At 41.6% G+C, this 26,827-nt stretch overlaps 1 protein-coding gene across 4 annotated transcripts in view; it reads left to right on the top strand.

Annotated features, from left to right (window-relative positions):
* kif13ba (kinesin family member 13Ba) overlaps window positions 1–26,827 on the top strand; it is a 173,563-nt gene that overhangs the window by 66,482 nt on the left and 80,254 nt on the right. For all 4 annotated transcript variants that reach the window (XM_061963691.1, XM_061963689.1, XM_061963692.1 and 1 more), the window contains exons 4-7: window positions 22,099–22,111; window positions 23,261–23,321; window positions 23,394–23,486; window positions 26,820–26,827. The exon at window positions 26,820–26,827 is cut by the window's right edge and continues 173 nt beyond it. In XM_061963691.1, the coding sequence (XP_061819675.1) occupies window positions 22,099–22,111; window positions 23,261–23,321; window positions 23,394–23,486; window positions 26,820–26,827 (175 nt within the window). The remainder of the gene's footprint in view (window positions 1–22,098; window positions 22,112–23,260; window positions 23,322–23,393; window positions 23,487–26,819) is intronic.

The raw sequence follows: 26,827 nt of genomic DNA, 5'->3' as shown, positions 1-26,827 counted from the left end.
CTGGTGGTGGTAAGCTACTTTCATAGCCACAGCTGCCCTGGGGTAGACTGACGGAAGCGTGGCTGCAATTTGCGCCAACGGCCCCTCCGACCACCACCTATCATTCATCATTCAGTTCACCGGTGTGAGTAGCACCGGGGGCAAAGGGTGAAGTGTCCCGCCCAAGGACACAACGGCAGCGATTTTTGGATGGTAAGAGGCGGGGAGCGAACCTGCAACCCTCAGGTTTCTGGCACAGTTGCTCTACCCACTACGCCATGCCGCCCCTAAAATGTCTCTTAAAGCTCTGCCCCTTTAATTAGTGAATACTAAATAATTTAACTTTAGCCTACTACTACAACCATATTATTTACCAGCAACATGAAGTGAAACAGAGGCAGAGGTGTCCTGCCACAGTCAGTCAACCTCCTCCTCCTCCTCCTGCTGCTGCTGAACAGGTCGCACCTGTGGTCCGGACTGTAGGCCTACCTCCTCTCCAAGTCGAGCCCTTTTCGGCCGTTGAAAATATATTTCTATACTCATCTGTGTGAAGGAGTGAACATCCAACATTAGAATTTATTACTAACGAGCAGAAGCGCTCTATGTACAGTGCCGTCTAACCTTAAGCGGCAGCAGCTCAACACATGCAGGGTTCAACGTTAAGGTTTTTTTCTACTTGCCCGACTTCTCAAATCTACTTGCCCCAATATTTTTACTTGTCCTGCCTAGGTTTTCTTCTGGCTGTGTAGTGATCATGGCTTATATCTTACTAAAATTCTTCCCGTTGACTATTTACAACACTACACAGTATTTATTATTATTATTATTATTATTATTATTATCTATAATTACATTTAAATGGCATTGCATACATGTAAAATTAAATGCTATTTCACATTATTTGACCAGTAGCAGTTACACCCATCTGAACAGGTCAGCCACCTGTTTAAAGCCCGATCACAGTTGAAATCTTGAAATGAAGGGCCTTTAATGGCCAAAACATTAACCTGGACAACATTTTAACAGCTGGTTGGCTCAGATTTTATTCTTTTCATTGCATTCACATGCTGCAGTGGACAGTGGACAATTTAGCTTCAGTCCATGTGTGTTTATTGACAACATGGTTATAACCTGGACACGTTAGCTCGTCGGTAGGGTAACACGTGACTGTTACTACGTGCGTCTGCCCCGGCCCACGAGTCAAACAGCGGCGGTGTTAAGGAAGCAGCGGATTAACGTTAAATATATGACGAGCCGCGAGCGATGCAGCTATAACATATCTACCTAGAACCTATATTACCCTCGTATTTTGATCCCGTTTCGTCCGTCCGTCCGTCCGTCCGTCCCGCTTCTTCTTCTTCTTCTGGCCCACCAGGTGAATTAAGTGCTATTGGCGCAGTTACTGCCACCTACTGCACTGGAGTTGTAACTACAAGCAACATTCACAGACAGTCCCATTGCTTTTATGAGCGGTCGAGCGAGTCAAAAGCCGAAAAATCCATTTGTGGCGGACGTAATTCTTTCGTGGCGGACCGCCACAAATAAATGAATGTGTGGGAAACACTGGGTAGGGGTGTAACGGTACACAAAAATTTCGGTTCAGTACGTACCTCGGTTTAGAGGTCACGGCTCGGTTCATTTTCGGTACAGTAAGAAAACAGCAAAATATAAATGTTTTGGTTATTTATTTACCAAATTTGTAAACAATGGCATAACATACATATACACACAGGGTCCATTGCCAGGGTTAATGTGGTCAACATATATAAAATAAAAACTAAATAAGATAAGGCTCAGAATGGTTTCTTAACAAAACATTTCTACATATAAAGTGCTTTTTTTGATTGATTGATTGAGACTTTTATTAGTAGATTGCACAGTACAGTACATATTCCGTACAATTGACCACTAAATGGTAACACCCCAATAAGTAGTTCAACTTGTTTAAGTCGGGGTCCACGTTAATCAACATTAAATTGCCTCAAGTTGTTGCTCAGATTAAATAAAATGACACAACTTTTCTTCTACTAGGGCTGGGCGATATATCGATATACGCGATATATCGCGGGTTTGTCTCTGTGCGATATAGAAAATGACTATATCGTGATATCGAGTATACGTTCTCACGTAGTTGCTTTTAGCTGCGGGCATTACACTACAGGCTCTCCTCCTCTTTCCAGTCTCTCCTTCTCACAGACAGACAAGCGCACCTTCTTACACACGTCACATACTGTCACGACATACGTCACATACGTATACGCCCTCTCCCAGCAGAGAGGTAGCAGCATGGCTAACGTTAGCTGTGATGCTAGCGGAGTGGTAATACAAGAGAAAGAAGGTGCGAATCTGGTAACAAATGGAGGAATAATTAATTCCCCCAAAAAACAGCAGGGGGTCCATCGTCTGGCGGTGGTTTGGCTTCAAGTGGGAATATGTCGAACAGACAACCGTAATTTGTCAAGTGTGGAGCAAAAGCGTTGCTATAAAAAGTAGAATTACTACTGTAACAAACAGTTCAGGGTGTACCAAGTTACCGGAGTGTTAGGTAAGGAGGAGGAGTTTTGTCCCTCCAGTGTTGTTGCCGTAGGGCTGTGACGTAGGGTGTGTGTGGTTGTGGAAGGAGGTGTGTGATGTTGACATTAAAGAAGCGGTGGCTACCGAACCTGCTCTAATGTCTCCCGTTTATTATTTTATTAGATAAGTACACTGTATAGGCGAACCCAGGACACTCGGCTACACTGCTAATATGTAGCATCATTTGAAAAGTCACCCGCTAGACAATGAAGAGGGCTTACTCCGCACGTCAATATCTCCGTTCGGTGCCACACGTCCACACCATCAAAATGCCGAGGCAAACATTTCCCGATCAACACCGTATGAAAAAAATAGTGATTTTTTTTTTAGTTGTGATTTCCTTCTCTGCATGAAAGTTCAAAAGTAGCATATATTAATGCAGTATGAAGAAGAATGTTTTAATGGACACATAGAATCATCATACTGCTGTGATTATATGCATCAAGTGTTCATTCAAGGCTAAGGCAAAATATCCACATATATATCGTGTATCGCGATATGGCCTTAAAATATCGCGATATTAAAAAAAGGCAATCTTCTACATATAAAAAGTGCAACATTAAACAGTTTCAAGTCAACTCTGCCTCAGATTAACTTTTCTCCCCCAGCCTTTAACCCTGGTGACTTTCACTCAATCTTCATGTTTTTTGCCAGAAAAATCAGTTTATCCACATAGTCTGCAGAAAGAAGAAGTGGATCAAAATCTAGTTTTTAATGCAATATGGTCTTAAATCTGCTGCTATGAAAACACCAACTTACTTACTTACTTAGTCCTCTTGCACTTCAGGGCGCGTAGAGCCGACCATAGCAACCAGGTCTCTCCATCTGGGTCTGTTGTGGGCAAGGTGTTGAGCTTGTGCCATAGTCACATTGCAGGCCTTAAGGTCCTGGGCTAATACATCCAGCCAGCGAGTCCTGGGGGCGCCTCTAGGGCGTCTCCAGCCAGCTCGCTGCGGGTTGAAGTCCAGGATTTTGCGCGTGGGGTGTTCCCCCGGCAGGCGGATGACATGGCCATACCAGCGCACTCGCCGCATTGCTGCGAGGCGAGAGGCTGGGAGCTGTTGGGTTAGCTCTCTTAGGGTCTTGTTGGTGACATGCTGGCTCCATGTGATGCCTTCTATCCTCCTGAGGGCTCTGGAATCAAAGCCATCTAGCCTGGCTGCCAGGATGTTATTCAGCGGCCATGTTTCCGAGCCGTACAGAAGGACAGAGATGACAGAGGAATTGTAGACCCTCAACTTGGTGTCCGGAGATATGTGCCGGTGTCGCCACAACGGTCTCCACAGGGACTGCATGACGGAGGCTGCAAGGGCGCGACGGCGGTCCACCTCTCGTTTGAGGTCGCCGGTGTTGGTGACTGTCGAGCCGAGGTATCTGACGGTAGGGACAAAGTGGACAGGGGTATCCTCGAATAAGAAGGGTGGTGGGTCTGGTCCATCGCCGATATGCATGAGTTCGGTTTTGGACCAGCTGATTTTCAGGCCGAGCTGTTTGGTCTCCCTAAAAAAAAGCTTCAAAGTGCCTGATTTTAACCATCGTTATATACACCCGTCCATTTTCCTGTGACGTCACACAGTGATGCCAATACAAACAAACATGGCGGATGGACAGCAAGGTATAGCGACATTAGCTCGGACTCAGACTCGGATTTCAGCGGCTTAAGCGAAATTGAAGAAGAAACTGAAGCTATTGAGCCATATCGGTTTGAACCGTATGCAAGCGAAACCGACGAAAACGACACGACAGCCAGCGACACGGGAGAAAGCGAGGACGAATTCGGCGATCGCCTTCTAACCAACGATTGGTATGTGTTTGTTTTTAAGTGTTGTAATGTTTTTAAGCTAAATTATTGGTAAACACAGTTTATGTATAATAATTTACGTAAAACCACGAGTAATGAATGAAGTTTTCATCAATTAATATATTCTGTAGACATACCCTCATCCGCTCTCTTTTCCTGAAAGCTGATCCGTCCAGTTTTGGAGTTGATGTCAGCAGGCCAGGGAAGCTAGGGTCGATATTCTTCTCTTGATCATCTTCGGTGGCTTAAGGGACGGTAGAAGCGGTGTGAGCCAAGACATCCAGGGGGTTTAGCTCGCTCGTCTGCGGGAACAAACTGCCGCCATTGCTTGCCGTGCTACCGAGGTCCTTTGTCCCTGAATAGCTCACACACTCCGGCAGATTCAATGGGGGTCTGGCGGCAGATTTCTTTGACTTTATCGTTGGAAATGCATCTGCTTTGAGTGTCGCAGGATATCCACACATTCTTGCCATCTCTGTCGTAGCATAGCTTTCGTCGGTAAAGTGTGCGGAACAAACGACTGACCATTTTCGTCGGCTTTCCCCACACCCTCGTATTTTGAACAACATTCGTCCAATTTCTTGCCACTTTCGCATCTTTGGGCCACTGGTGCAACTTGAATCCGTCCCTGTTCGTGTTGTTACACCCTCCGACAACACACCGACGAGGCATGATGTCTCCAAGGTACGGAAAACAGTCGAAGAAACGGAAAATAACAGCGCTGATTTGATTCGGTGTTTGTAATGTGTTTGAGAAAATGGCGGGTTGCTTCCCGATGTGACGTCATCACTCCGAGAGCGAATAATAGAAAGGAGTTTAATTCGCCAAAATTCACCCATTTAGAGTTCGGAAATCGGTTAAAAAAATATATGGTCTTTTTTCTGCAACATCAAGGTATATATTGACGCTTACATAGGTCTGGTGATAATGTTCCCCTTTAACAGTTCAGGGTAGTTTGAACCAATTAGGCCGATGACGTATGGAGGAGTGGTTTAGAATATTTCTACACTGATACCATGTAAATAAACCGACAATATTAGGTCAGAGTCCATCCATCCATCCATCCATTTTCTACCGCTTATTCCCTTCGGGGTCGCTGGAGCCTATCTCAGCTACAATCGGGCGGAAGGCGGTGTACACCCTGAACAAGTCGCTACCTCATCACAGGGCCAACACAGATCCACAGACAACATTCACAATCCCATTCACGCACTAGGGCCAATTTAGTGTTGCCAATCAACCTATCCCCTTTAATATGTCCTTGTGGAAACTCGTTCGGTACACCTCCGAACCGAACCGAAACGGTTCAATACAAATACACCAGGGGTGCTCATTACGTCGATCGCGAGCTACCAGTCGATCTCGGAGGGTGTGTCAGTCGATCACCAGCCAGGCATTAAAAAAATAGTCCTAAAAATGAGCGATCATAAATCTTCACTATGACGTCACTTTCGTCACTTGATTGACATTCACGGCACCCGAGGGTCTTCTGAGATGACGCTGGCTGCTGCCAGCTCATTAAAATTACCGACTGGAAGGCGAGAAACACTTTATTTCAACAGACTCTGGCGCCGTACCTGTCGTCAAAACTCCAAAGACCGACTGCACAGTTGCACAGTTGCGCTACCAAAATAAGAGTCTCAGAAAGCTGGCGTGCACAAGCTAGCAAGCTACGGAGTTTGCCGACAATGTATTTCTTGTAAAGTGTATACAAAGGAGTACGGAAGCTGGACAAATAAGATGCCAAAAACCAACCACTTTCATGTGGTATTGGACAGAAAGGAGGACTTTTTTTCTCCTCCATTCGAAAATGCGGACCTTATCACCACCACTGCATAATCAATGCAAGTCATCAGAATCAGGTAATACACCAACTTATATTCTTGTCTTCATGAAAGAAAGGAATCTATATGTGTTAAACATGCTTGTATTATCTTTAAACACCTTTAACTTATTAACAATATTAACTATATGTGTTAAACATGCTTGTATTGTCTTTAAACACCTTTAACTTGTTAACAATATTAACTATATGTATTAAACATTCTTGTATTATCATTAAACACCTTTAATTTTTTAACAATAATAACTATGTGTTAAACATGCTTGTATTATCATTAAACACCTTTAACTTGTTAACAATATTAACTATACGTATTAAACATGCTTGTATTATCATTAAACACCTTTAATTTTTTAACAATATTAACTATATGAGTTAAACATGCTTTCATTATCTTTAAACACCTTTTACTTGTTAACAATATTAACTATATGTATTAAACATACTTGTATTATCATTAAACACCTTTAATTTATTAACAATATTAACTATATGTGTTAAACATGCTTGCATTATCATTAAACACCTTTAACTTGTTAACAAAAACATATATTTCATAAATAAGTAAATATAAATGATATATATGAATGAGGTAGATCCCCACGACTTGATCAATTGAAAAGTAGCTCGCCTGCAGAAAAAGTGTGAGCACCCCTGAAATACACGTACCGTTACACCCCTACTGTTTACACAAAGGCTAATCAGTTTTGCATTCTGTTCCAATGCTCTACCCAAAATGAACCGAACCATGACCTTAAAAGTGAAAACCGAAGTACGCACCCAACCGTGATTACGGTGTAGCGTTACACCCCTAATTTCAATGCAAAGTCTTTTTCTTTTTCAGTACATTTTTCTCAAATTTTCCCTGAATTAAAGCGTCAGATTGTGACCGTGCAACCTTGGCGGTGTTCTACGCTCGACTGAGTGCCGTCTCTTTCGGAAGCTGCTTCATCATTGAAGCTGTGGGCAGGAAATTCCCCCGCATCAAATGTTTGCTGAGTGCAGCCCAGACGTCAGAGGAAGAATATTGCCGAGCGGAGCTGAAGCCTCTCAGGTTTATAAAGATAGTGCCGTGTGGTTTTGTCACATTTTGTCGGACTTCCCACAAGGAAATGGAGGGTTCTTACCTCTGGCTGCATCATCTGTCAGCTCGTTTTTGCCTCGGCGGAAGGAAGGGGGGTGAGGTCCTCGGGCTCAGAAAGGGGACTGATTTGGTACACCCCCCCGCCCACCAATCCCCTCTTGCATCTTGACTGACTGACTGGTTTTTCCCCTTTTGTTCACATCACATCAGTGGTCCCCAACCTATTTGTGCCAACAGTCAGCCCCTTGACGGATAATGCTCACTAATACTGACGCACCAAGCCTGGAGTTTATTTCCCAAAGAGAGGATGACAATAGGCCCTTTCCAACCAAAAGCTCAGTGTTCCTGGAACCTATAGTTCTAGGAAGTGTGTGGTTTGTGTTTCATAGTTCTGGGAAGTCCTGTGGGGAGTGCTCAGAGAGTATGGGGTATCGGACTGTCTGATTGTGGCAGTCCGCTCCCTGTATGATCAGTGCCAGAGCTTGGTCCGCATTGCCAGCAGTAAGTCGGACACGTTTCCAGTGAGGGTTGGACTCCGCCAAGGCTGCCCTTTGTCACCGATTCTGTTCATAACTTTTATGGACAGAATTTATAGGCGCAGTCAAGGCGTTGAGGGGATCTGGTTTGGTGGCTGCAGGATTAGGTCTCTGCTTTTTGCAGATGATGTGGTCCTGATGGCTTCATCTGGCCAAGATCTTCAGCTCTCACTGGATCGGTTCGCAGCTGAGTGTGAAGCGACTGGGATGAGAATCAGCACCTCCAAGTCCGAGTCCATGGTTCTCGCCCGGAAAAGGGTGGAGTGCCATCTCCGGGTTGGGGAGGAGATCTTGCCCCAAGTGGAGGAGTTCAAGTACCTCGGAGTCTTGTTCACGAGTGAGGGAAGAGTGGATCGTGAGATTGACATGCGGATCGGTGCGGCGTCTTCAGTAATGCAGACGCTGTATCGATCCGTTGTGGTGAAGAAGGAGCTGAGCCGGAAGGCAAAGATCTCAATTTACCGGTCGATCTATGTTCCCATCCTCACCTATGGTCATGAGCTTTGGGTTATGACCGAAATGACAAGATCTACAAGCGGCCGAAATGAGTTTCCTCCGCCGGGTGGCGGGGCTCTCCCTTAGAGATAGGGTGAGAAGCTCTGCCATCCGGGGGGAGCTCAAAGTAAAGCCGCTGCTCCTCCACATGGAGAGGAGCCAGATGAGGTGGTTCGGGCATCTGATCAGGATGCCACGTCCGACCGGTAGGAGGCCGCGGGGAAGACCCAGGACACGTTGGGAAGACTATGTCTGCCGGCTGGCCTGGGAACGCCTCGGGGTCCCACAGGAAGAGCTGGACGAAGTGGCTGGGGAGAGGGAAGTCTGGGCTTCCCTGCTTAGGCTGCTGCCCCCGCGACCCGACCTCGGATAAGCGGAAGAAGATGGATGGAGTTCTGGGTGGTTTTTACAAATCAGACTGATGACGAATGGAGGATTGGTTTACTTTATTTCTACACTGATACTATGTAAATAAACAGACAATATTAGGTCACAGTTGTTTTCAAAGCCATAATATACAAAATGATATGATTTTAAAAATGTACCTAATTGTTCATAAAAAGTCAGGCTTTGAGGCGTGTTAAAAAAAAATAATGCACTTTGTGACTTCAATAATAAATATGGCAGTGTCATGTTGGCATTTGTTTCCATAACTTGAGTTGATTTATTTTGGGAAAACCTTGTTACATTGTTTAATGCATCCAGCGGGGCATCACAACAAAATTAGGCATAATAATGTGTTAACACCACGACTGTATATATCAGTATCGGTTGATATCGGAATCGGTAATTAAGAGTTGGACAATATCGGATATCGGCAAAAAAGCCATTATCGGACATCTCTACGTACAACCCTTATTCTAATAACACAACGGCCCGCAACACAAATTTGCGGGCCGCCAAAGAAAACTGTTATTTCCAAAATGGATGGCGCTTAAATGTTTTTGGAACCCTGGTTTATCTGAACTCAGCGTTTTGGAGCCTGAAAAGCCAAAGCGGCGAGAACAGGTTCTGCAGCGGATCCTTTTGAAATGGAGCGCATCGCTGTTGACGTGTACACACCAAACTGTTATTGTTAGCAACACTGGAAGCAACATTTAGTTTGCCTTCTGCAACACCTGTTTGTGTGAAAATACGTGTCGTTTGCAGCGTCAACAAGATTCATGTGTCAACTTGTCATTTTGCTGTGGATTTCTGCGGGGGGTTTATCGTCAGTCCCTTGGCCCATCTGGCACACATTTGCCAGTCTGCCAGCTCGAGGCGGCTGCTGCCAGCAGTGTGCAGATGGAGAGGGAGGCTGGCGGGCAGAATATGTTTCATTGAACATAAATGGCAGCAGATTTATAGGATGGAATCAGTTTGAGCGGCTTTTTGCGTGAATTAATTTGAGGAATGTTCAGTCTAGCGCAGGGGTCGGCAACCTTTACCAGTCAAAGAGCCATTTTGACCAGTTTCACAAATTATAGAAAACAATGGGAGCCGCAAATTTTTTTTGAAATTTTAAATGAAATAACGCATACGAAGTTTTGTTTTTTTTGCTTTGTGCTATGTATAACCAGGGGTCTCAGACACGCTGCCCACACCTTTATATGGAATTTAAAGCTGGTGCGGCACGCGGGTTTTTAATTTAATGACGCTTGTCAGCGTTATGCGTGCCGTGACGGTACAGCATATAGCGCCCATTACAGTCAGCTGCCTGATGAGCCACACGTTGTACGGGGCTTTCCGCATTGCTCACGTAGATAACAGCATGGCATACTTGGTCAACAACCACACAGCTCACACTGACGGTGGCGGTATAAAAAAAAAAAAACTTTAACACTCTTACTAATAAAGCACCACACTGTGAACCCACACCAAACAAGAATGACAAACACATTTCGGGAGAACATCTGCTCCGTAACACAACATAAACACAACAGGACAAATACCCAGAATCCCATACAGCCCTAACTCTTCCGGGATACATTATACAACCCCCCCCCCCCCCCCCCCCCGCTACCAAACCCCGCCCACCTCAACCGACGCACAAAGGGGGGGGGGTTATGTGTGAGGAAGCAGGGTTGGGGTGGGGGCGGGGTTTGGTGGTAGCAGGGGTGTATAATGAAGCCCGGAAGAATCAGGGCTGCATGGGATTCTGGGTGTTTGTTCTGTTGTGTTTATGTTGTGTTAAGGTGCAGATGTTCTCCCGAAATGTGTTTGTCATTCTTGTTTGGTTTTGGTTCTGTCATGTCTGTGTAATCATGTTTTGTGTTAAGTCATGTTTTTGTTTAGTTATAGGAATCTTTAGTTTCTGGCTTTTCACTCCCTTGTCTTGTTTGCATGATTACCCATTAGTTTCACCTGTTCCACGTTTGGACTCATTGTGCACTCTTGTTTGTCACCATAGCAACCTTTAGTTTTCACCTGTCACGTCACGCACCTGTTTCACGTTTTGAGTCACGCACCTGCTTTCACTAATCATGTCCATAGTATTTAAGTTCATTCATTTTCTGTTGTTCGTCCTGACGACCTCACACCACATTTATGCTCTGTCCATTGTTTCATGTCCATGTTCACGCTGCTCCTTTTTTGTCCATGCCAAGTAAGTTTTCTTTATTCAAGCCATAGTTTGCAAGTTTTGTTTAATTGTTCATAGTTTATTCTCCGCCACTGTGCGCGCCTTTTGTTTGATCCTTTTTTTTGTATTTATAGTTAATAAATAAATCATGTACCTTAATTCCCGTCTCGCCCGTGCCAACTTTCCGTTGCATCCCGGAAAAGCAAACTCCCAAGATCAAGTCCTGACAGGTTCAAAGTGTGGCACATTATTAGTAAGAGTAATAAAGTTGTTTTATATGACCACCGTCAGTGTAACCTGTGTGGCTGTTGACCAAGTATGCCTTGCTGTCACATATGTGTGCAAGAACAAGATGTGTATTGTTTAACAAGAGTTAGGCTGGCACTCTGTTAATACAGATTGTAGAGGGCGCCAAATGTTGTACCATCATGGCACGCCCTTATTATAGCCGTAAGGGTGAAAATCGGTGAATATTAATCCCGGGAGTTTTCTGCGAGAGGCACTGAAATCCGGAAGTCTCACGGGAAAATCGGGGGGTTCAGCAAGTAAGCTGCTGAGCCGCATCAGAGTGATCAAAGAGCCGCGGGTTGCCGACCCCTGGTCTAGCGTCATACGCATAACGTTTCTTGCACTTAAAGGGGAACTGCACTTTTGGGGGAACTTTGCCTGTTGTTCAAAGTCATTATGAGAGACGAGAAGAGAAAAGTTTTGGGGGTTTTTGTGCATTCTAACATTTCAAAATCAGCTCAGTCTTGGTGGCTAGCAATGAAGCTAATGGTAGCATTTAATTCTACCTCTGTCACTTTTGAAATGCGTTCAAAAACTGTCAACAATACTTAATTTACGTTCCCTAACCTGTAGAATAACCAAGCCGTAGCGACTAGAGATGTCCGATAATGGCTTTTTTGCCGATATTCCGATATTGTCCAACTCTTAATTACCGATTCCGATATCAACCGATACCGATATATACAGTCGTGGAATTAACACATTATTATGCCTAATTTTGTTGTGATGCCCCGCTGGATGCATTAAACAATGTAACAAGGTTTTCCAAAATAAATCAACTCAAGTTATGGGGAAAAAATGCCAACATGGCACTGCCATATTTATTATTGAAGTCCCAAAGTGCTTTTTTTTTTTTAACACGCCTCAAAACAGCAGCTTGGAATTTGGGACATGCTCTCCCTGAGAGAGCATGAGGAGGTTGAGGTGGGCGGGGATGAGATGGGGGGTGGGGGGCAAGGGGGTAGCGGGGGGGGCGTTATATTGTAGCGTCCCGGAAGAGTTCTGGGTATTTGTTCTGTTGTGTTTATGTTGTGTTACGGTGCGGATGTTCTCCCAAAATGTGTTTGTCATTCTTGTTTGGTGTGGGTTCACAGTGTGGCGCATATTTGTAACAGTGTTAAAGTTGTTTATACGGCCACTCTCAGTGTGACCTGTATGGCTGTTGACCAAGTATGCCTTGCATTCACTTGTGTTTGTGAAAAGCCGTCGATATTATGTGATTGGGCCGGCACACAAAGGCAGTGCCTTTAAGGTTTATTGGCGCTCTGTACTTCTCCTTAGTCCGTGTACACAGCGGCGTTTTAAAAAGTCATAAATGTTACTTTTTGAAACCGATGCCAATAATTTTGAAACCGATACCGATAATTTACATTACATTTTAAAGCATTTATCGGCCGATAATATCGGACATCTCTAGTAGCGACATTGTTATTGTAAGAGTGAACACTGAGGAACTCTTTTTTTTTTTTTTTAGCGTAGTAACACATCAGCGTGCTACAATATTAGCCGTAATAGTTAGCTACGGAAAGAGATAAGCTAGCAACTGCGTCAACACGAAACGCGTTTGAGTTTGTAATGTACAACACTGCGAGAAGACACCATTCTGTACTGACTGAAAAACATGAACGATCATAATACAGTTTCAGTAAAGTATTAGCCCACATTTCATGTTTTGCTTGTACACAGCTAGCCAGACAGCGTATATAAACTGTGACTCATTCGGTCCAGCTGGCCTGGGATAATGTTCCCGGTTTATTTGGGTATGCACTCCATTTATGTCAAAATAGCATGGCTTCCAATTCAACATTTTGCAACTTCGAGTCACTTTCACCTCACTCTCTCGGCTTCCGTCTGCACCTTCCTTCGCGCTGGCTTCTAGAAGCAGTAGTTCATCCTCTGTATATTCAGCTTCAAAAAGATAAGGTTGTAAATCCTCATTTGTCCAAAAATAGTCGTCTTCATTGTTATTTACCGAGTCTGCCACGATAAGAACACACACACGCGTTTGTTTCCGGAAGTAGGGCACACATTTGTTGCTAGAAGTCTGAAGTGCGCTGCTATGGAAACGGAAATAAATACATTGAGGAATTAGTTCTGGCAATGATTAAAATTATACGGTAAGTATTGTACATATTACATATTGTTATGATCGTGTCTGTTACTACATCATATATATACTTGCAGTGTGTATATTGTACATATTACATATTGTTATGAAGGTGTCTGTAACTACATTATAGATATATACTTGCAGTGTGTATATTGTACATATTACATATTCTTATGATCGTGTCTGTTACTACATTATATATATATACTTGCAGTGTGTATATTGTACATATTACATATTGTTATGAAGGTGTCTGTTACTACATTATATATATATATACAGTATATATATTTACCTGCAGTATGTACGTATATAAAACATATTACATATTGTTATGAAGGTGTCTGTTACTACATTATATATATACTTGCAGTGTGTATATTGTACATAATACATATTGTTATGAAGGTGTATGTTACAACATTATATATATACTTGCAGTGTGTATATTGTACATATTACATATTGTTTTGAAGGTGTCTGTTACTACATTATATATATATACTTGCAGTGTGTATATTGCACATATTACATATTGTTATGAAGGTGTCTGTTACTACATTATATATATACTTGCAGTGTGTATATTGTACATATTACATATTGTTATGAAGGTGTATGTTACAACATTATAAATATACTTGCAGTGTGTATATTGTACATATTACATATTGTTATGAAGGTGTCTGTTACTACATTATATATATACTTGCAGTGTGTATATTGCACATATTACATATTGTTATGAAGGTGTCTGTTACTACATTATATATATACTTGCAGTGTGTATATAAAACATATTTCATATTGTTATGAAGGTGTCTGTTACTACATTATATATATATGTATATATATATATATATATATATATATATATATATATATATATATATATACTTGCAGTGTGTATATAAAACATATTACATAGTGTTATGAAGGTGTCTGTTACTACATTATATATATATATATATATATGTATATATACCTGCAGTATGTATATTGTACATATTACATATTGTTATGAAGGTGGCTGTTACTACATTATATATATACTTGTAGTGTGTATATAAAACATATTACATATTGTTATGAAGGTGTCTGTTACTACATTATATATATATATATATATATATATATATATATATATATATATATATATATATATATATATATATATATATATATATACTTGCAGTGTGTATATAAAACATATTACATATTGTTATGAAGGTGTCTGTTACTATATTATATATATATATATATATATATATATATATATATATATATATATATATATATATATATATACCTGCAGTATGTATATTGTACATATTACATATTGTTATGAAGGTGTCTGTTACTACATTATGTATATATACTTGCAGTGTGTATACAAAACGTTAATGGGGGTTTTTGAAGATGTTTTAGAGGGCTTTGAAGGCTACAACGTTGGCCGAAATTTTCAAGCGTTTTTTATCATCTTTAAAATACCCCCCAAAATTAAAAAAAAAAACATGTGTTTTCGTCTCTCATAATGATTGTGAACCATAGGCAAAATTCCCCCCAAAAAAGTGCAGTTCCCTTTTACCACTTCTAAACCGGTCGTAATTTCTTCCAGCAGAGCAAAAAACGGCAAAGGGCTTTATTTACATCGCAACTTTAAAAAAAACTAAACACTTGAGCTTGAAACTTCAAGTGCAAGAACTGAACATTCTTGATTGAACACAAGGGTTGTCAAATTAAGACTGCGGTTTAAGCAATGATTTTCAGATGCTTCATAACGCTGTGAACTCCCAATCTTGACTTGATTACTTGGGGAGTTGTGGTCAGCCGAGGAATTTCCACTCGTGTCTCAGGTTCCTTTAGATATCCGCCGCATGGCTATACGTCTCCGTCTTGGTGTAATGTCCCACTAACGACCTTCAGTCTGTCAGAGAAACCAGCCGTCAAAAATGCACTGATTGAAAACGCCGTTGGCGTTCGTAAAATGACGACGCACGTTATCTTTCCCAACGACGATGGCTCATTTTAAAGCTCACCGGCTAATTAGCATCGATGCAAATGAGACATTAGTGTCCGGCAGCAGTCGTTAATGAGTGCCAGAAAATTGCACGCGTGTATGTTGATGTCTGTAGGGGTTTTTTTGGGGTTTTGCACACACAGACACAACAAAAGAATAATATATGCGACATTGCATTAAATCAGACCTGGGCAAATTAAGGCCTGATTTCAATGGTTGGAATCTGCGCTTTTGCATGATGTACTAGTTACTATGGTAATCTAATTAGTTACTATGGTAATCTAATTAGTTACTATGGCGATCTAAGTCACAGCAGCTCAGACGAGGCACCAAGCGCTATGAGTGGGGAGCGTTTCCACAGTGTCTGCCTGAAATGCGGGTGTCAGGGACAGACGCGGAAGGAGATTTTTACAACAAAGTTCTAAAGCTTAGTGATATATCACATATATATCAGACCATAGGTGGGGGTTTTTTTTTTACCCTTCGCGTTCATATTTTGCTGTTTGTTGCAATTTATTTTGCGTTTCGCTTGATTGTAAAATATGTGGATGGAGAGGGGGTGTGACGTTCATATGTTGTCAATATTCAGTGTTTTATCGTTCATAGTTAATATTGTAAATCCCACGTTCTTTATTTTCATGTACATTCTGGGTGTCTCATTCAGTAAAAAAAAATAAAAAATGTAATGTTGCCTTAAATCAGACTTGGGAAAATTAAGGCCCAATTTCAATGGTTGGAATCTGCGCTTTTGCATGATATACTAGTTACTATGGTAGTCTGATTAGTTACTAGGGTAATCTAAGTCACAGCAGCTCAGACGAGGCACCAAGCAGTGTGGGTGGGGAGCGTTTCCACAGAGCGGCCAGCCTGAAATGCGGGTGTCAGGGACAGACGAGGAAGGAGATTTTTACAACGAAGTTCTAAAGCTTAGTGATGTATCAGATTGTAGGTGGATTTATTTTTTACCCTTAGCGTTCATATTTCACTGTTTGTTGCAGTTTCGCTTATTGTAAAATATGTCGATCGAGAGGGGGTGTGATGAATATGTTGTCAATATTCAGTGTTTTATCGGTCATAGTTAATATTGTAAATCCCACATTCTTTATTTTGATGTACATCAGGCCTAGGCAATTATTTTGACTCGGGGGCCAAATTTAGAGAAATAAATGTCTCTGGGGGTTGGTATATCTATTTTTAGGAACACTAATACAAAACCTCACAATAATGTCTGTTTGAATGCTAAAAACGTTATGACAGACCGCCTAAAAGAGACACGCAGAATGTACATGAAAATAAAGAATGTGGGATTTACAATATTAACTATGACCGATAAAACACTGAATATTGACAACATATGAACGTCACACCCCCTCTCAATTGACATATTTTACAAACAAGCGAAACGCAACAAAAATGCAACAAACACATGGTAAAAAATAAACCCAGCTACAATCTGATATATGTGATATATCACTAAGCTTTAGAACTTTGTTGTAAAAATCTCCTTCCACGTCTGTCCCTGACACCCACATTTCAGGCTGACACTGTGGAAACGCTCCCCACCCACACTGCCTGGTGCCTCGTCTGAGCTGCTGTGACTTAGATCACCATAGTAACTCATTAGATTACAATACTAACTAATTAGGTTACCATAGTAACTGGTATATCATGCAAAAGCGCAGATTGAAATTGGGCCTTAATTTTCCCAAGTCTGATTTAATGCAACATTAAACTTTACATTTTTTTACTGAAAGAGACACCCAGAATGTACATCAGACCTGGGCAAATTAAGGCCCGGAGGTTAATGCGGCCCGTTAAGCTTTTCAATCTGGCCCGTCGGACATTCCCAATTAATTTTTTTAGATCTTTAAGATGGAAACTGTAGCTGCCATTATGATGTGCAATCATGTTTTCTAATGACCGTAAGTCTTGAACTATACAAAGTATTTCAATGGTTGGAATGTGCACTTTTGCATGATATACTAGTTACTATGGTAATCTAATTAGTTACTATGGTAATCTAAGTCACAGCAGCTCATACGAGGCACCAAGCAGTGTGGGTGGGGAGTGTTTCCACAGAGTGTTTCCAGAGCGGCCAGCCTGAAATGTGGGTGTCAGGGACAGACGCGGAATGAGATTTTTACAACAAAGTTCCAAAGCTTAGTGATATATCAGATATTTCAGATAGTAAGTGGGGGTTTTTTTTACCCTTTGCGTTCATATTTCGCTGTGTTTGTTGCGATTTGCTGGATTGTAAAATATGTCGATGGAGAGGGGGTATGATTTTCATGTTGTCAATATTCAGTGTTTTATCGTTCATAGTTAAAATTATAAATCCCTCATTCTTTATTTTCATGTACGTTCTGGGTGTCTCATTCAGTAAAAAAAATTTAAAATTCCATTCTGTTTTTTAAGGCGGTACATCTAGAGATGTCCCGATCCGATATTTGGATCGGATCGGTTGCCGATATTTGCCAAAAATTGCGTATCGGCAAGGCATGGGAAAATGCCGATCCAGATCCAGTTTTTAAAAAAAACTCCGGTCCGTGTTTTCCAACGCACCGATTTAAATAATACATTCCACTTTTCTGCTGCTCCGTAATTTCCGTTCCGCATTTTCCAGCACACCTTCAACACATCTACATGTCTGTGGATTCTCACGCAGTTGCTTTTAGCTGCTGGCATTACACGACAGGCTCTTCTCACTCCTTCCTGTGTCTCCCTCTCACAGACAGCAGCGCACCTTCTTACACACGTCACATACCGTCACGACACACGTCACATACTGTCACGTCATACCTCACATAGGTATACGTCCTCCCCTAGCAGAGAGGTAGCAGCATGGCTAACGTTAGTTGTGATGCTAGCGCAGCCTTGCGAGCAACGCTCCCTCTAAGGTGCTCGCCTGTGCAATTGTGCACTGTTTAAGCGTCCTCTGCGCATAGCAAATCTATGCCACGCACAAAATCTAATAAAAAAATAAGCGCATAACAATTTTCAACACACCGACATGACAGAGAAAACGGTTTTTGTCATCATTGTTCAAATATCGTGACGTCTGTCGAGACGCTTATCTCCATTCGGTGCCACACGTCCACACCATCAAAATGCTGAGGCAAAAATTTCCACATTAACACTATGAAAAAATTAGTGATTGTTTTAATTGTGATTTCCTTCTCTGCATGAAAGTTTAAAAGTAGCATATATTAATGCAGTATGAAGAAGAATGTTTTAATGTAGACATGCAAGCCTTGAAAGAAAATTTTGAAAATCAAGACTACATTTCCTGCAAATGGGTGCATTTCTACCCTATATTTTAACTTTAGATTTATTCTCATATCAAACTCTTTTGGCTGTCTTTTTGACACTTACATCCGGCGCCCCCCTCCACACCCTGGATTATAAATAATGTAAATAATTCAATGTGATTATCTTGTGTGATGACTGTATTATGATGATAGTATATATCTGTATCATGAATCAATTTAAGTGGAACAAGTTGAAAAACTTATTGGGGTGTTACCATTTAGTGGTCAATTGTACGGAATATGTACTTCACTGTGCAACCTACTAATAAAAGTCTCAATCAATCAATCAAAACACATAGAATCATCATACTGCTGTGATTATATGCATCAAGTGTTCATTCAAGGCTAAGGCAAAATATCGAGATGTATATTGTGTATCGCAATATGGCCTTAAAATATCGCAATATTAAAAAAAGGCCATATCGCCCAGCCCTAGTTTCAATGATGCCATTTCTGTTTGTCATGTATCATTTTGTCTATTTTGTGTTTATCCTTGAATAAACAGGTCAGTTTCTTGTTACCAACCATTGTGTATTATTCAAACTCCCCTAATTCAGCTGGCTAGTTGTTATCAAGAGTACTAAAACCCTTTTCAACATGAATCTGACAACTAAGTAGGCTAAATAACTTTAAACTTTAATACATGCTCGGATAGGTCAGTATCGGTATCGGTCGGTATCGGATCGGAAGTGCAAAAACCTGGATCGGGACATCCCTACTATGGTAATCTAAGTCACAGCAGCTCAGACGAGGCACCAAGCAGCGTGGGTGGGGAGCGTTTCCACAGAGTGTTTCCAGAGCGGCCAGCCTGAAATGTGGGTGTCAGGGACAGACGCGGAATGAGATTTTTACAACAAAGTTCCAAAGCTTAGTGATATATCAGATATTTCAGATAGTAAGGGTTTGTTTTTTTTACCCTTTGCGTTCATATTTCGCTGTATTTGTTGCGATTTGCTTGATTGTAAAATATGTCGATGGTGAGGGGGTGTGATTTTCATGTTGTCAATATTCAGTGTTTTATCGTTCATAGTTAATATTGTAAATCCCTCATTCTTTATTTTCATGTACATTCTGGGTGTCTCATTCAGTAAAAAAAATTTAAAATTCCATTCTGTTTTTTAAGGCGGTACATCATAACGTTTTTAGCATTCAAACAGACATTATTGTGAGGTTTTGTATTAGTGTTCCTAAATAGATATACCGGCCCCCAGACTAGGGATGTCCCGATCCAGGTTTTTGCACTTCCGATCCGATACCGATATTGTTTTTGCACTTCCGATCCGATACCGATACTGACCGATACTGGCCTATCCGAGCATGTATTAAAGTTTAAAGTTATTTAGCCTACTTAGTTGTCAGAATCATGTTGAAAAGGGTTTTAGTACTCTTGATAACAACTAGCCAGCTGAATTAGGGGAGTTTGAATAATACACAATGGTTGGTAACAAGAAACTGACCTGTTTATTCAAGGATAAACACAAAATAGAAAAAATTATACATGACAAACAGAAATGGCATCATTGAAACAAGGGCTGGGCGATATGGCCTTTTTTTAATATTGCGATATTTTAAGGCCATATTGCGATACACAATATATATCTCGATATTTTGCCTTAGCCTTGAATGAACACTTGATGCATATAATCACAGCAGTATGATGATTCTATGTGTTTTGATTGATTGATTGAGACTTTTATTAGTAGGTTGCACAGTGAAGTACATATTCCGTACAATTGACTACTAAATGGTAACACCCGAATAAGTTTTTCAACTTGTTTAAGTCGGGGTCCACTTAAATTGATTCAAAATACAGATATATACTATCAGATATATACTATCATCATAATACAGTCATCACACAAGATAATCACATTGAATTATTTACATTATTTATAATCCAGGGTGTGGAGGGGGGCGCCGGATGTAAGTGCCAAAAAGACAGCCAAAAGAGTTTGATATGAGAATAAATCTAAAGTTAAAATATAGGGTAGAAATGCACCCATTTGCAGGAAATGTAGTCTTGATTTTCAAAATTTTCTTTCAAGGCTTGCATGTCTACATTAAAACATTTTTCTTCATACTGCATTAATATATGCTACTTTTAAACTTTCATGCAGAGAAGGAAATCACAACTAAAAAAAAATCACTATTTTTTTCATACGGTGTTGATCTGGAAATGTTTGCCTCGGCATTTTGAAGGTGTGGACGTGTGGCACCGAACGTAGACATTGACGTGCGGAGTAAGCCCTCTTCATTGTCTAGCGGGTGACTTTTCAAATGATGCTACATATTAGCAGTGTAGCCGAGTGTCCTGGGTTTGCCTATACCAGGGGTCGGCAACCTTTACCAGTCAAAGAGCCACTTTGATCAGTTTCACAAATTATACAAAACAATGGGAGCCGCAAACACAACTAAAAAAATCACTAATTTTTTCATAAGGTGTTGATGTGGAATGGAGATAAGCGTCTCGACAGACGTCACAATATTTGAACAATGATGACGAAAACTGTTTTCTCTGTCGTGTCCGTGTGTCGAAAATTGTTATGCGCTTATTTTTTTATTTGATTTTGTGCGTGGCATAGATTTGCTATGCGCACATGCGCGCACCTTAGAGGGAACGTTGGTCACACGGCTGCGCTAGCATCACAGCTAACGTTAGCCATGCTGCTACCTCTCTGCTCGGGGAGGAGGTATACGTATGTGACGTATGACGTGACAGTATGTGACGTATGACGTGACAGTATGTGACGTGTGTAAGAAGGTGCGCTTGCTGTCTGTGAGAGGGAGACACAGGAAAGAGTGAGAAGAGCCTGTCGTGTAATGCCAGCAGCTAAAAGCAACTGCGTGAGAATCCACAGACCTGTGGATGTGTTGAAGGTGTGCTGGAAAATGCGGAACGGAAATTGGGGAGCAGCAGAAAAGTGGAATGTATTATTTAAATCGGTGCGTTGGAAAACACGGACCGGAGTTTTTTTTTAAACTGGATCTGGATCGGCATTTTCCCATGCCTTGCCGATACGCATTTTTGGGCAAATATCGGCGGCCGATCCGATCCAAATATCGGATCGGGACATCCCTACCCCAGACACATCTTTTTCTCTAAATTTGGCCCCCTGAGGCAAAAATAATTGCCCAGGCCTGCTCTAGCCTCTTTATGCCAGCCTAGGTACCACCTCCTGCCACCCCGCCCTGGAGATACACTCAGCAACGTTTGTTGTGACACGTCGACCGACAACCAGGAGTAAACATGCACAAAACACAAACATACACACGCAAAGGTCAAGTGGTGGGTGGTAAAGGGGGAAAAAAAGGAGTCACGCCTTAAGCTCGCAGCCATGCCGCTTGTCAGGCCGTGTCTATTTTTGGTGGCGTTTTCTCCTCTTATTAGAATGACACGTGTCTGTGTTTCCTTTGCCGTGTCCTCGCTAATCTGCGTGAAATGTCCTCTGCTTCTCTCTCCACATGCTCCTGCGCGCCGTGACCGCACGTGGCCTCGCCAGGAATCAGTCCAAGGTAACGGCGACTTTGACTCTCGTGCTAATCCGGTGTTCGTGAGTCACGGGCAGCTCCGACAAAGGCGCCGTTGTTGTTTCCCTGGCTCCCTTTGGAAACGTGTGAAGAAAACATCCTAGTCTTGTGTTTTGTGTTCAATTTAACGTACAGTAGCCATCCACCGGGGCCACAGGCGAGCTGGAGCCTATCCCAGCTGATGACGTGAGAGGTCGGCTACACCTCTCACAAAAAATAGTCAAACTGTTGAATGGCATTTAAAAATCTCCGCTTTGTCTTTGTCTGAACCGTTCAAAAGACTGGCTCTTTCTTATAGTATTTTTAACTATTGAAACGATCACTAAGATGTAGATCAGAATCAATAATAATAATAATAATAATATATTTTATTTGTAAAAAGCACTTTACATTGAGCAAACAACCTCAAAGTGCTACAGTGTATTGAAAAAATAATAATAATAATAATTAAAAGATAATAATAATAAAAAAAAAAAACTAGAACAGCTAAAAGCTAGAACTAGTATGCATATATCTATAAAAAATCATTTAATTCACACAAATATTACTCTATTGGCGGGAATTATTCTGAAATATTAGCTATAATTGTATTTCTGTTTGTATTCTCATTGTAAACATTCCATAAGGCGGTGCGATATTTCTACGCTATGGCAGTGACATCACTAGTTTGAATTCTGAATTTTCGCTCCCCTAAAAAAAATTTGCATTTTAACAACATAAAAGAAACATAAATAATAGTTCAAAAATAACATGCATCAATGGATTGAAAAAATTATAAATACAGCTACAATAAAAATTAGGACGTGATAAAAATGTGAGTACAAAATTGTAGTACCATACATGGTTTGTGTACACTTGAATTCATACCTTTTAGAATAGTTAAGCCAAAAAGTTAATCAAATAATAATTTTAAAAATTAAAAATGATTAAATACAATTGAATAATAATAATAATAATTTAAAAATATATATATATTTGTATATTTTTTTATTTAAAAAAAAAAAAAAGTCAATCCAAATGCTGCTAAGTTTCCTTCAACTCTAACCAGTTGCCAGTCGGGTAGCACTAATTTGCGCTAAATTTTAAAATGTAGGTTAGCACAGAAACTAAGTGTGCGTTTGTGTTTGTTTCCAGGTGTTTGCATACGACTACTGCTTCTGGTCCATGGACGAGTCGGACCAAGAGAAGTTTGCCGGTCGGTCCCTCATAAAGGTTTTAGTGTTTGGTGCGTAAAAGACAAAATGCTGACGACAACAAACGTGTGCAGGTCAGGAAGTGGTGTTTCAGTGCCTTGGGGAAAGTCTTCTTCACAATGCCTTCCTGGGCTACAACGCCTGCATCTTTGCCTATGGACAAACTGGTAAGCTCAACCATTCCACCTTCAAGACATTCCTCTTTAGTTGGGACAATAAAAGTTATTAGGTTTTTTTTCCGTACAAAATCACAATTTTCTCGAAATTCCAGGAATTCCAAAATACCCATTCTCAATTCAAACTGTTATGTAAATATTTTTCAAGCGATTTTTAAAATTCCAACACCAACTTATTTATATAATCTAGGACAATTGTGCTAGTATCAGTATTTTTTTTTTTTTAATTCAAAAATTTCCAGGAAATTGCCATTCAAATGAATGAACATATTCATAATTTTACAATGCCCAAAATTCTCAAAATTTTGCACCATTTTTTTTACCTGATTCAGACCTTTCAATTATCCACACACACACACTTACGATATATCGAACGCAAAACATGTTTTCCCTTTCCCGAAAATTCAGTTTTTTCCAGAATTTCCCAGAATTTTCTCCCCATTGACAATAAATGGGCATTATACAATCTACCATACCATACCATACCAACTTTATTTATAAAGCCCTTTAAAGACAAGCACAGTTGAAAAACAAAGGGCTGTACACCACAAAGAAATGAAGGCAAAGGACAGACTAAAAAATAACATTTAAAACAGAAATAAAAATACACATTTAAAAAGCAAATATAAATTACCCTAAGAACAGTTTGTTAGATAAAAACAGTTTAAAAGTTAAAGACAGTTCAAAAAGTTAAAAGCTAAAAACAGTTCAAAGTCTCATGCTGGGTTAAAAGCCAGTGAATAAAAATGGGTTTTAAGAAGGATCTTAAAAATAGCCAAAGAAGGGGCCTGTCTCACATGGAGAGGGAGATCGTTCCAGACTTTGGGACCCGCAACAGAGACTGCATATCCCACATTTTTTATCTGATTTGAACCGTTCCAACATCCACACTCCACTTGCCCTGCACAATCAAGCCAGCATGTTTCCTGGTTTGGAAATTTCCCTGATTGCCCGTAATTACCAGGAATTTCCCTCTATTGAAAATGACATTCAAGCATTTCAGTTCCGCTCACGCGTATCGGCGATTTGGCAGCTTGTTCACACACAATTCCTACCAGAATTGCAAATTCTAGTACTAATATAAAATCCCCAAAACAGGCCTTAAAAAAAATTGGTCAGCTTATTTTCAGGGTAGTCTTAAATAGAGATGTCCGATAACATCGGGCTGCCGATACTATCGGCCGATAAATGCTTTAAAATGTAATATCGTAAAAAATTATCGGTATCTGTTTCAAAAAGTAACATTTATGACTTTTTAATACGCCGCTGTGTACACGGACGTAGGGAGAAGTACAGAGCGCCAATAAACCTTAAAGGCACTGCCTTTGCGTACCGGCCCAGTCATATAATATCTATGGCTTTTCACACACACACAAGTGAATGCAATGCATACTTGGTCAACAGCCATACAGGTCACACTGAGGGTGGCCGTATAAACAACTTTAACACTGTTACAAATATGTGCCACACTGTGAACTAGAGATGCGCGGTTTGCGGGCACAACCGCGGAGTCCGCGGATTATCCGCGGATCGGGCGGATGAAATTTAAAAAAATTAGATTTTATCCGCGGGTCGGGTTGGGTCGGGTGGTTGAAATAAAAAAAATTAGATTTTAAATAGATTCAGGCGGGTGGCAGTTAAACCAATTCGGAAATATATATACATAGTTAAATGTTGTTACCCACATACGAAAAACGAGCAGGCACCTGCAGCATATGCCACAACAGAAGAAAAAAAAAAAAAGAGATGGACACTTTTACGGAGCGGAGAAGGGACGCCTCGCCGGGGTCCGGGACCGAGGCCCCTTCCCCCGAGAGGGCCCCACCGGGAGCCGTAGCTGAGGCGATCCGCGAGAAGGGCCCGACGCACGTCCAGGGTCACCACCGCGCCCACCGCACCGACACCCCGCCTCGTCCGCCTTCGCCGCGGCCGGCGTCACGCGCAGCAGGTAAGCAGCTTACCTGCCTGCCACCCCCGTGGCCGGGGGCTCGTAACAGGGGTCACTCCGCGCGCTCCGCCCGCGCAGCTTACCTGCCCGCCACCCCTGTTGCCGGGGGCGCGTAACAGGGGTCACTCCGCGCGCAGTGCGCTCACGAAAGGGGTGGGGCTCACCCTGGTTGATATAGACAGCAGGACGGTGGCCATGGAAGTCGGAACCCGCTAAGGAGTGTGTAACAACCCACCTGCCGAATCAACTAGCCCTGAAAATGGATGGCGCTGGAGCGTCAGGCCCATACCCGGCCGTCGCCGGCAGCGAGACGCGCTTGGAGGTGCGCTCAGCGCGGCTCCCATATGATTGCGCACTGGCGTGCGTCTGGGTCGTGACAGCGTGGCACGCGAATGTCTGTGCTGCATTGGATCAGTCTCCTTTCTTTAACAGGCAAAAGCTTTATAACCTCACTAATGCCTTGCATCGTCTATATTAGATATATAACAACGGGCGGATGCGGTTCTGATCAAATGTTACATCGGGTGGATGGCGGATGGTTGACGACTTTCTGATGCGGTTGCGGATGAAATAATTGCCTATCCGCGCATCTCTACTGTGAACCCAAACCAAACAAGAATGACAAACACATTTCGGGAGAACATCCGCACCGTAGCACAACATAAACACAACAGAACAAATACCCAGAACCCCTTGCAGCACTAACTCTTCCGGGTCGCTACAATATACACCCCCCGCTACCCCGCCCACCTCAACCTTCTCATGCTCTCTCAGGGAGAGCATGTCCCAAATTCCAAGCTGCTGTTTTGAGGCGTGTTAAAAAAAATAATGCACTTTGTGACTTCAATAATAAATATGGCAGTGCCATGTTGGCATTTTTTTCCATAACTTGAGTAGATTTATTTTGGAAAACCTTGTTACATTGTTTAATGCATCCAGCGGGGCATCACAACAAAATTAGGCATAATAATGTGTTAATTCCACGACCAGTTGATATCGGAATCGGTAATTAAGAGTTTGACAATATCGGGATATCGGATATCGGCAAATAAGCCATTATCGGACATCTCTAGTTTTAAATGTGGCGTTTTCAATGATGCCCTGCAGTTTTTGATCCATCTACCTTTTTCATTGTGGTGAGAATCCCACATCATAAAATATTTCGTAGTCCTGTCTTTTTTTTTTTATATTAGAGATGCTGTTAAAATTTCACTTTCAACCCCCTTGCCTCATCAATTTTGCAGGTTACAAACAAAAGTGCTCATGTCTCACCTCTGTATCTGCCAGGTGTATTTTTGGAAGTCTTTCCTTCAGCCTTTCACTGTTGCGATCTTAAAAGCAGCGCTGTCTTCTTCTCCCGGGTCACGTGTGCGCAGGTTCCGGA

The sequence above is a fragment of the Nerophis lumbriciformis genome, linkage group LG06, assembly GCF_033978685.3.
Source record: "Nerophis lumbriciformis linkage group LG06, RoL_Nlum_v2.1, whole genome shotgun sequence".
Lineage (NCBI taxonomy): Eukaryota > Metazoa > Chordata > Actinopteri > Syngnathiformes > Syngnathidae > Nerophis > Nerophis lumbriciformis.
This window is presented reverse-complemented; position numbering and strand designations above follow the sequence as displayed.